The 12,258-nt window shown below is 45.7% G+C and overlaps 1 protein-coding gene across 1 annotated transcript in view; it reads left to right on the plus strand.

The window, feature by feature from the left end:
• Nucleotides 1-5,781: 5,781 nt before the first annotated feature.
• si:ch211-11p18.6 (uncharacterized) overlaps nucleotides 5,782-12,258 on the plus strand; it is a gene marked incomplete at its 3' end in the record, with an annotated part of 61,782 nt that continues 55,305 nt past the window's right edge. Inside the window, exons 1-5 of the mRNA XM_063192756.1 lie at nucleotides 5,782-6,534; nucleotides 7,112-7,204; nucleotides 10,449-10,666; nucleotides 11,021-11,182; nucleotides 11,369-11,542. Of these exons, the coding sequence (XP_063048826.1) occupies nucleotides 5,782-6,534; nucleotides 7,112-7,204; nucleotides 10,449-10,666; nucleotides 11,021-11,182; nucleotides 11,369-11,542 (1,400 nt within the window). The remainder of the gene's footprint in view (nucleotides 6,535-7,111; nucleotides 7,205-10,448; nucleotides 10,667-11,020; nucleotides 11,183-11,368; nucleotides 11,543-12,258) is intronic.

Raw genomic sequence — 12,258 nt, forward strand, 5'->3', positions numbered from 1 at the left:
GCTCGTTGTAGACCCTCGTTTCCGCTATGTGTGAGTAAAAAACATGTAACTTGTGTTTTTTAACCTGTAGGGTCTCCCAGCCACTTCTCCTCCCTTCCACTAGAGGGCGCTGAGCCCAAAAGACTGTTTACAATGTACCACTGAAGGACGCCCCTTACAGTGATCTACAGTAAGCTTTACAAAACCATGCTACAAACAATGCCCTGTCTCTCTTTTCCGTTCGCCCTCAAGCAGGACGGAGCTGCGCTGCCGTGCAGTACAAGAGACTGTGCACACAAAACTTTGAACATAGCTTTTATCTGATATTTAGGCCGAATACAGATAATGTAACGCTTAGTTCATCCCTAAACAGCTGTAAGTTCATTTTCTTTGCAAAGTTTCAATCAGAGACAACAGAGTCTTTGGTTTCTACTGTTGGAAGGCAGTAGCCCATTAATAAGTCGGTAGCCTGGACGTTCCTGCTCAAGACTTCATCCGGATTCATTTGTGGAACTTTGATGCATCAATTGTTTCACGCCTAAAGCATCGCACGGCCGGACTGTGCGAGCCACTTTTCCCAACCCTTCCTGTCTCGCTGGAGCGAGAATCGGACCGGACAGTTGGACCCACAGACTGCGAGCGCTGTGCAAGCCACTCTCGTTCACACACCGAGAATCGGACCGGATGTTTGGACCCTGCAGACTGCGAGAGCTGCAGGCCGCTCTCGTCCACAACTGAGGATAACCACACTCTCTCCTGAAAAGGCTGGAAGCCTTTCATCTCATTCACAGTAGGCATATCTGGGCAATATTACTCTACTGTCAGTTTAGATATGTTTTGAAGTAAGCTTAGCTGATGTTCATATACATGTCTGATTCCCTTTCTGTCTCCCTTCTGTTCAGTTAGCAATCTGCTATCACTAACTTTCTCCCGGTTGTTTACTAGTTGCTACGTCTCATTCGAAACGATCGGAGTGTTTTCAAGCATTGTTTGGACGCATATAAATGCTCGGAACGCTCCGTGACCCTCTCGAATGCGATCGTGCAATTTCTAAACATCTGTGCGCGCGCGTGTTTATTATTTTGATACTGTGTTCACGGCCTCAACCGGCCCTGCCTTGATTAGCTAGCCAGCTGCTAATCTCCACAGCATACGCTGTTCCTACTGACACACAGTCACCGCTTCTCTCTCTCTCTCTCTCTCTCTCTCCCTCTCCCTCGAGAATAATCACGTTTGTAGAAACCCCAGGACAAACCCCGTGCCTCTCGGCACAATTTGAATAGAACCTTCTCACTGTACTGTCCGCCAGACAGTCATTAATTGTCCTGTGCTCTCTGCAAACTTTCTGAGCTCGTGCTAGCTAACGCCAGCCGGCTCTGTGTGCATTCCCATTTTTAAAAAACCCTAGACAATATTTCCCCACACATGTGAGTTGCCATATTTGTAGTCGACTACAGATATTGCTCTAGACAACCCGTCTCTCACTCCCTGCTCTGTCTCGGTTCTTTCTCTCTCTCTTCCATTCGGAATAGCGTACATTAATTACAGAAATCCCAGACACCGTTGCAGGCCCCTAGCCTCACCGGAGAGCTAGCTCTACCTGCTATTACCTTAGACTAGGTAGCTACTAGCTACCATAGCCTTTTGTTCTGCCTGAACTTTCTGTAGCCAATGTTAGCTTGGCTTGACCAAACACACACACGCGTTTGATCCGCCATTTCGTGTCCCCAAGGGGCACATACGCACCCCCACCTACACACACACACACACACACACACACACACACAAACACAGGCTAGAAGCCTCTCTTTCTCCCTCTCTCTTTTCCCCTCTTTTCTTCTTTTATTTTCTTTCCTTGTTTTATAGTATTTGCGCCTTATGTTTGTATTATTCCATTTCCATTCCATTCCACATTGAATGTAATGCTTTATTTAGATTACTTGGTAGTTAATAAAAGTTATTCATTTGATTTTATTGCATTTTGTCTGTTATTGCATTGTGTACGTACGGAATCAACTTACTTAGAACTTTGGCCCTGCAACTGAGTTTTGTGCCCCTTGTGTTGACCGTCACAGTGAACAGTTAGGTTTAAGTCTCATACCTTGAAGGGACTGCTTCATTGTACTGCCAATCACAACGTGTACAAGTACTCCTATTAGTCTTGATCTTTTGCAATTCATTGTGAAATACTGAGATTAATATCCAAATCATATGAGACTGATTTATTAATGAGACTGATTTATTTACATTTTTGATTGATTAATTGTGACTTATTACATAAGTCGAGCTTATTACATAAGTCATAATTGATAAATCTCCCAAAACGCGATTGTTCCTACATATTTTGGTTACCCATGGTATGAGGAGTTATTCGTCGAGCCCATTAATGTAATCTCAATTGCATAGCTGCAATTACCCCTACATATTTTGGTGCCCCGTGTGAGGAAGTAGTTGAATGATTCCAACGTACATTTTGTAATAATTCACAAACTGCTTAGAATATACAATTAAAGGCCAATGTGTAATTCAGGTGAATTCTGACGGTGAGTAAACAACACAGTGTGTCAACCAGATTTCATAACTGAAATCTTGCTACCCAGTACAAATAACAAATGCGCTCAAGTTATTTTAATTAGCACAGTAAATTAATATTTGATATAATTGATTAATGACGTGTTAATTCCTGTATAACTGCTTAGTACTTGCATATTAATTAGGAATTGAATTAGATTAAGTTCTAATCAGGCTGATTAAGATCCAGTATTAATTACGTTTGCGCGAATTGTCAGACACTCAAATTAATTCAGTTAAATTCAAATTTGATTTCTAACCTAATTAATTGACAATTAGTACTATTTTTCTGTAACGCTCTGGTGATACCCGAGGTCCAATGAATTACCGTATTAGACAACATTCTGACCGAGATTAGTTAATGGTTAGTATTAGTTTCCCATGCGTAACTAATTACTTTCAGGTTGATTAATTGTTGGATAACATTCTATACGTAATTGATTAACAACCCGTACCCTTAGCGACAAGATAACTAGTACCACACAGGGTAACTTTTTAATAGTTAGATTAGCCCTAATCTGATGAATTAATTATTTACCCCTAAATTAGACTAAACCTGTAACCAGTGTTTAGTCAGCCACCAAGAATGGTGCCCTACTACTCCCAAGTCATGGAGCTCGTTGACTCTGTCACGGACCTAGTCGACTTTCCCCCTGACATGCGAGAGGAGGTCAATAGTTTCAACAAGAGAAGTTGCAACCTAGCCATTAAGGTGTTAACCGATGAAATAATTGATCACAGTGGAGACAATACCCCCGAGAACTGGCTAGCCCTCCTAGCCTTAGTTCTAGCCCGTCGGGCGGAGCTGGTACACAGGCGAAATGTGTTAACCAGGAACCTCCCCCCGATTGTTTTGGAGAGCCTATCCTCTTATGTCAGTCAACTTAGAGAAGCCCTAAGAGCTGAGAATAATGGGGGCGCTGTTGAGTCACACCCTCTGGAGCCTTGCGACGCGCCCGCGGCCGTTCCGTCAATGCCTCCAATCACTTCCCCACTGTCAGGGAAAACAGTTAGGGAAATCCCAGTCTCTGCTAGCATGCTCGAAGCAGCTGCAAAAGCTGATCTGGGGGGCGCCAGAGAGTCCCCCCAAGAGTCTTACAAGGAGCCAGAAGCAGCTCAAGCTAAGCACCCAGTCCTAACCCCACTGTCAGGCGAGACTACAGTTAGGGTAGACCCTGTTTTGGTCAGCCAGCTCCAAGCAGCTGCAAAAGCTGACCAGGGGGGCGCTGTTGAGCCACCCCCCAAGGAGCCTTGCGAGGAACCAGAGATGGTTCAAGCAACGCATCCAGACACTCCCCTAGTGCTAACTCATCTTCAGTCCGAGTCCAGCTTACCCACAGCAAGAGAATACCCTAGGGAGAGTCAGCCTGAGGTCTATGCAACCGAGATAAAGCCTGACTATATCCTCTGGGACATCGACCCCCTAGTAAGGTTTGAAGGGAGGGATACCCTGCGTGCTCCCCAACCTCTGCCTTTCGACCCTCTCTTTGACCTCCACCCCATAGCATGGGGCGAGGGGGGAGACACACTAAGTGCTTCCACGGCCCTTCCTCCTAGCACTCCTGCTACTCCGTGTCACCCAGTCTTAAACTCACCAGAGGTCGAGCAAGAAGACGAGTGTACACTAGAGCCCAAGCAAGTCCTAGTCGATAGGCCAGCGCTTCCCCAAGATCAGTGCCAGGGTCCACAGTGGGCTGCGCCCACGCTGACCACTTTCCACCAACAGGAACGAATTCTTTGTGTTGAGCTCAACACAGACGCCCTTGCCCATACTGAGGTATGGCAGCCCCTAGAGGGCCTCGATCTTACTGCACCCTGCTCCCAGTCGAGCTGCAGAATCCCGGATCCAGCTTCACCGTCGAGAACCCGAGGACAGCTCCATTCTTCGACTCAGCTACACCCAACAGGCGTCCTTCTCAACCACAATTCGCTCACTGAGCCTCCATCGTTCCCTTTGGGTGCAGTCGTACCCACCGGGTACCACTCTTCGCTAGCCTACGAGGTCGCTAGCAATAGCGCCTCCACTCTTAGCACCCTGCTAGCATTCTTGGCTAAGGAACCAACCATTAGTCAGACTTTCTTCGACACCATGTGTCATGGCTTTCCTCCTCCTGCCTTCATACAGAAGAATCTCCGTCTTCTGTCAGCTCAGCAACCACCGACGACCGTCAGAGCCCTAGGCGCTGACACCGCGTCGCTAACCATCCGCAGGAGAGAGCTTCTCCACTCTTTAAGTGTCATTCCCGGCCTCCCTGACCTCTCGGTCATCGGAGCAGACACTTTGGTCAGACTGACCGCCCAGCTGACCCTGAACATCCAGGACACCGGTACCCGTACCGATCCAGTCCAACACCCCTTCCAGGTTGATCTTGAAGCAACGCGTCACAGACGAAAGCTTCCCCAGGCATGTCATGTTGCTAGCAACTTTGACAAGGCCCTTCTGGCTAGCCCAGCTAGCTCCCCTCTTGAGTTGGCTCTCTCCGAAGACCAACTAAGTCTTAGCATCCAAGTATGCTTTCAACCTTTCAAGCCATTCGTGGAGCTTGAGTTAACAGTGTTCGGGAACATGCTACTCAAAACGCATCACCATTCAGCTTACCTTCTGGCACCACCCCTGACGTGTCTCGAACCCACGGTCTCCTGCCGTCAGCCACCAGACCTGCAGCTGAACCCAACTTTCCAGGACTTTGAGCTCACCCTTCCAGCCATCGGTGAACTCCCGCCGTTTGAATCCCACTTCAACTGTCCGGAAAATTTCTTGGCCACTCCTCCTTCCCACTTGGTTCACCCAGAACCCCAAGACACTCTTCAGAGCGAATGCAGTGTCATGGCTGAAACGGACACGCCTGAACACACGCCAGTGCATGTCGTAGACCCACGGACGAGCAATCCAGTTCCTGTGACCCACGTGTTAGACTCAGCGTTAGGTGAACCGCACCCAGGCATCGAACAGGAAGTTCCAGTTCAGCTTACGCAAGCTGACAGCCTGACTGCGGACGACACCGGACAACAGCCACGCGAGCTGTTGGACCGCTTAACAGTAGTCTTGGCACCAGACTTTAACGTCCACGCCACCCGGATCGCAGCCGATCCCAAAGCTTCACCACTTTCTTGCAACCATGTGAAGCATCGTTAGCAGTCTATTGTCCAATCCCAAAAACGCTGAACGCACTGCCAGAAAGGCAGATTCATTCAGAGCGTAATCCAGATTGCGACTCCCTCTTTTAGCCCATGGTCCATCTGAGCAAAGAGCTCATCCAAGCAGAGGACACCAGGTCCTTTGTTCCGGCCGATGTACCAAGTAGCTTCCGGATGTTGCAGGTTGATTCCATGGACCAGCACAAGCTGCTCCCTTTCATCATAGACAGACAACTGTCAGTTAGCCAACGCCCGTTTGGTAACTCCCACTTCCCCGCTGCATTCGACATCCTTTTACACGAAGCCTCGTGTAATGAGTCCCAACTAGGTCGGATGAGCGCCGTACAGGCCGTCCAAGCCCTGTCCAGGGCATCCTCTCCCCAACAGCCATCGGACAACCCGATGCCAACTCTCCATCGTTCTCAACGCCAGGCTCAGCCCAACCTGGCAAGGGGGGAGCCCGAGCTCCGCCCCAGAGAGCAGCCCACCGCTCTTCAGTCAAGTGAACCAAGTTCACCCCTGCACCGTAGGTGTAACGACCACGGTTGCATTGAGTCAATCCCATTTGACAGCTACCAGTTAGCATCATCCACCCTGAAAGCTAAACTAGCCATCCTCAAGGCCCGGCTAGACAGCAGTCGTCTACCCCTCCCTCAGGAGGAAAGACATAGTGGACCTAGGCACCACAGCTCATCCGATGAGCTGACTCCACCCAAGAAACTGAACTGGCAGCAATGCTATGTTCCCCCTTCAGGCAAGAAGCCCAAGGCTTCAATTCCAACTGGTGTGATCAAACCTTCCCAGGGGGGTGGGCCTAGCCCACGCTCCCTCACATGGGGAAGGGGGGTGAGCCCTCGAGCCATAAGCATGGCCCGACCAGACTAGCACATAGATCTTAGAATCATAAGTACTCCGCCTGACCCTCGGTAACCGAAACTAGTTTCAAACCGCCCGTACTCAGATTTAAGATGCACCTATGTAACTCTCGCTCACCGCTAACACGCGTTAAACGCTAGTCAATCACACCTCGCATGCCTTAGACATATTAGCCCTTATGACAAACTTAGTGAAGTATGCCCCGGCAATTAGACACCTAATACAGCCTCTCAACACGCTTAGTGGAACTAAAATACCTAGTATTCGTTACCCGTAGCATGGTTGACAACATACTTTGGTCTATGACCGACACTGATGTTTGCTCATTGTAGATCCACCTGGCTTATAGTCTTGGCAATGCTATTTCCTTGTTTGTCGATCTGAACCCTAGAAATAGGATTCACACTCAATTTACCAACATTGAGCGACAAGCCTTTTCAGAATCAAGTCGGTTTTTCAGCGTAGGTCTCTGACAACGTACATGTACGTTTAGATTCCTCCCATAGCCTTTCACGATGACAATCCCTGCCCCTAACTCATTTCTTAGACATGTGCACCTCTACTCCACACATCCACTGGGTCAAACCCTTTGATTAGAGACCGCGTCTCTGCGGACTGCCCACAGTCCCTGATCGAGAGCGTACAGTCTAACTGTCCATGGACAAACAGAAATTAGAGTAGCATGAATGGATGATCGTTGGCTAACAAACACCTCTCTCAAACCGAGATTCTGATATCACACCAACAGCACAACACAGCCACGACATTGAAAACTCCCTAGGACTTCTCATTAGCGACTGGGTTATCACTGTTCACACTGATCACATACACTGTCATATACTGATACTACACACTTCACAGGTATATACTAATACTTCACTGACACTACACTGCAAAACTGGACCACACGGTCTGCCTGAGAGCCTTGACCGCACCAGAGTCCAACTCTGCTGGAGACTAAGTCTCCTTAACCTTTCCTTAAGGGTAGGCTTGCTAACACGCTAACTAACCCTTTCTTTTCCTTTCCTCTTTCATTGATTTTTCTTTGATTTTGGTTTGCTGTGTGAAATGTCATATGTAGTTTAGTTAGGTAGCTATAGTTCCAGTAGTCATTGCCCATATGCCTACGCATTGCCCAGATGCCACTGTGAACTGTATGAACTGTGAACTGTTTGAACTTTGTCCTACATGAACTCTGTCTCAAAGACTTTTTCCAGAAGGACCTTTCGGACTCCCTCATTTTGGACTACTTCCTGTGGACTATAATGGACTGTGACTCGGTGGCAGGGACACGCCACGGGCCCACAGATGACCACTCCATTCTCTCTGTTGGCCAGGGGGGAATGTAGGGTCTCCCAGCCACTTCTCCTCCATTCCACTAGGGGGCGCTATACCAACCTAGCGCAACCAGTAGCCCAATCCCAGAATGCAACACCACTGGTCAATAACATGCTGCTCTGAACTAGCATCTCGCTCTTCTGTCGCTAGGCTGTCCTGCTATGCGGACCTGTGGTAACACAGGGAAAGAGAGTGTGCACACACAACTTTGAACATAGCTTTTATCTGATATTTAGGCCGAATACAGATAATGTAACGCTTAGTTCATCCCTAAACAGCTGTAAGTTCATTTTCTTTGCAAAGTTTCAATCAGAGACAACAGAGTCTTTGGTTTCTACTGTTGGAAGGCAGTAGCCCATTAATAAGTCGGTAGCCTGGACGTTCCTGCTCAAGACTTCATCCGGATTCATTTGTGGAACTTTGATGCATCAATTGTTTCACGCCTAAAGCATCGCACGGCCGGACTGTGCGTGCAACTTTTCCCAACCCTTCCTGTCTCGCTGGAGCGAGAATCGGACAGTTGGACCCACAGACTGCGAGCGCTGTGCAAGCCACTCTCGTCCACGCACCGAGAATCGGACCGGATGTTTGGACCCTGCAGACTGCGAGAGCTGCAGGCCACTCTCGTCCACAACTGAGGATAACCACTCTCTCTCCTGAAAAGGCTGGAAGCCTTTTCATCTCCTTCACAGTAGGCATATCTGGGCAATATTACTCTACTGTCAGTTTAGATATGTTTTGAAGTAAGCTTAGCTGATTTTCATATACATGTCTGATTCCCTTTCTGTCTCCCTTCTGTTCAGTTAGCAATCTGCTATCACTAACTTTCTCCCGGTTGTTTACTAGTTGCTACGTCTCATTCGAAACGATCGGAGTGTTTTCAAGCATTGTTTGGACGCATATAAATGCTCGGAACGCTCCGTGACCCTCTCGAATGCGATCGTGCAATTTCTAAACATCTGTGCGCGCGCGTGTTTATTATTTTGATACTGTGTTCACGGCCTCAACCGGCCCTGCCTTGATTAGCTAGCCAGCTGCTAATCTCCACAGCATACGCTGTTCCTACTGACACACAGTCACCGCTTCTCTCTCTCTCTCCCTCTTTCTCTCTCCCTCGAGAATAATCACGTTTGTAGAAACCCCAGGACAAACCCCCGTGCCTCTCGGTACAATTTGAGTAGAACCTTCTCACTGTACTGTCCGCCAGACAGTCATTAATTGTCCTGTGCTCTCTGCAAACTTTCTGAGCTCGTGCTAGCTAACGCCAGCCGGCTCTGTGTGCATTCCCATACCTAGACAATATTTCCCCACACATGTGAGTTGCCATATTTGTAGTCGACTACAGATATTGCTCTAGACAACCCGTCTCTCACTCCCTGCTCTGTCTCGGTTCTTTCTCTCTCTCTTCCATTCGGAATAGCGTACATTAATTACAGAAATCCCAGACACCGTTGCAGGCCCCTAGCCTCACCGGAGAGCTAGCTCTACCTGCTATTACCTTAGACTAGGTAGCTACTAGCTACCATAGCCTTTTGTTCTGCCTGAACTTTCTGTAGCCAATGTTAGCTTGGCTTGACCAAACACACACACGCGTTTGATCCGCCATTTCGTGTCCCCAAGGGCCACACACGCACCCCCACCTACAACACACACACACACACACACAACACAGGCTAAAAGCCTCTCTTTCTCCCTCTCTCTTTTCCCCTCTTTTCTTCTTTTATTTTCTTTCCTTGTTTTATAGTATTTGCGCCTTATGTTTGTATTATTCCATTTAACCGACATTGAATGTAATGCTTTATTTAGATTACTTGGTAGTTAATAAAAGTTATTCATTTGATTTTATTGCATTTTGTCTGTTATTGCATTGTGTACGTACGGAATCAACTTACTTAGAACTTTGGCCCTGCAACTGAGTTTTGTGCCCCTTGTGTTGACCGTCACAGTGAACAGTTAGGTTTAAGTCTCATACCTTGAAGGCGACTGCTTCATTGTACTGCCAATCACAACGTGTACAAGTACTCCTATTAGTCTTGATCTTTTGCAATTCATTGTGAAATACTGAGATTAATATCCAAATCATATGAGACTGATTTATTAATGAGACTGATTTATTTACATTTTTGATTGATTAATTGTGACTTATTACATAAGTCGAGCTTATTACATAAGTCATAATTGATAAATCTCCCAAAACGCGATTGTTCCTACATATTTTGGTTACCCATGGTATGAGGAGTTATTCGTCGAGCCCATTAATGTAATCTCAATTGCATAGCTGCAATTACCCCTACAGGAGGTTAATGGCATAAGACGTACATATTGGGGATGAAGAACTACAGAATTGTCAATAGAATTTTCAATATATCATGGAAGGGTTATATGTGAAATGTGGATTTAGTTTGGCTTCTGCTGTGTCCTAGAGTAATGGTCTGTAGCAGTCTCTGGTGTATTTAATTATGACAATTCTAACTATGACAACGGTCCATTCAACTCTGTAACACTTCATGCAGCATTTTGATAGTACATGTAATTATGAACATCAGGTAATAGACCTTTGTCATCTCCTCAGCTTGTCAGACTGCTGTGTAACAGGAGAAGGATATGCTGCTCTGGCCTCAGCTCTTAAATCAAACCCTTCACACCTGGAGGAGCTGGACCTGAGAGGAAATGACCCTGGACACTCTGAAGTGAAATTACTCACTGATTTACTACAGGATCCTACTTGTAAACTACAGAGATTGAGGCAAGACGTTTTTTTCAAGTCTCTATGTATTTTTAAATTATTTACAAATTCAGCACATCATTTCAATTTTGAACGGAATGATGGTGGTTAATAATTCTATGGTGAAAGAAACATAAGAATGTTGATATGTACGGTATGTGGTTTTGACTACTTGTGGAGTGATGTTCTACTGCAGCTACAAGTTCTTTGCTGCATGCTGATATTGAAATCATAAGTCTGTTATACAGAGTTATCAGACATGCAAATGTTGTGGAGCTCAATTCAAGTGAATGGAGCAGTGTATGCCGTATGATATAGAAATATGTAATTATTCTTGTTTTCTATTTATTTTCATCTATTTTCTTTTTTTACGTTTTGTAGGCTGTTGAGCAGTGATGCAGCAGATGAAGCCCTTGTGTATCTGACTTCAGTTCTGGGTGGAAACCCCTTACTGCTGACAGAGCTGAACCTGAGTAAGAAGATACCAGGAGATTCAGGAGTGAAGCAGTTCTGTGCTCTACTGGAAGATTCACACTGCAGACTTAAGACAATCAAGTTAGTCGTCAAATGTATTTGTTCAATATGGATGGCATGGTTATTTAGGTATTAGTTTATTTATGATGTACTGTGAGATTCCAAATGATGGCCCATTACCTTGAGGCCTCCTTACTGAAATTTAAGTGATATTTAGGGATGTTTGACATGGCACTCAGGAAATAAATATATTTTTCATCTCCCCAGCTTGTCAGACTGTGGTGTAACAGGAGAAGGATATGCTGCTCTGGCTGCAGCTCTCAAATCAAACCCTTCACACCTGGAGGAGCTGGACCTGAGAGGAAACGACCCTGGAGACTCTGAAGTGAAATTACTGACTGATTTACTAGAGGATCCTGCCTATAAACTACAGAAATTGAGGCAAGAACATTATTCTGGATTTAACATTGATTACGTAACATAAGAAGGGTTAATTAAACACAAATAGGCCTATAGATTTTGTTCTATTTTACTAAACATTCATTTCATAATTCTAATTCCAAGACACATACAGCTCCAGGCCTTTTTTATTAGAATACCATGAAAAAGTTGATTTATTTCCATAATTCCATCAATAATGTTAAACTGTCATGGATTGTAGAGTCATGGCCCAGTTTTTTAACTATTCCAATCATTATTTTTTTTCTTTTTATATACGTTGGCCTTCCAGCTCCAAAAACCCATGAATTGGGGAATTCGCATTATTAGAATATTGTTATAAAATCACATTTTTCTTCATCAAAATTCGGGTCACATTAAATCAGTTGAAATTTGGCACTTTCTACATAACATGCAATGGTCAATACTTGGTTAGGACATTCTCTGTCTTCATAATGGCCATGATGCGTTTAACATTGAAGTCAATGGCAAAAACAGTGCATGGGAGTTATGGAAGCCCAGATATCCTTGATGCTTTGCTGTCAGCTGTTCTTGTTTGTTGACCTGGTGCCCCACCATGCCACGTTTTGGTGTTAACTCACCAGTTTAATTCTAACTCAACAGAAATTAAACCCCATTCATTTTCAATGGGGTTTCATTTCTGGTAATTTAGAATTAAACTGGTGAGTTAGCGCCAAAACGTGGCATGGAAATCTACA

Source organism: Engraulis encrasicolus, unplaced genomic scaffold, assembly GCF_034702125.1.
Source record: "Engraulis encrasicolus isolate BLACKSEA-1 unplaced genomic scaffold, IST_EnEncr_1.0 scaffold_224_np1212, whole genome shotgun sequence".
Taxonomy (NCBI): domain Eukaryota; kingdom Metazoa; phylum Chordata; class Actinopteri; order Clupeiformes; family Engraulidae; genus Engraulis; species Engraulis encrasicolus.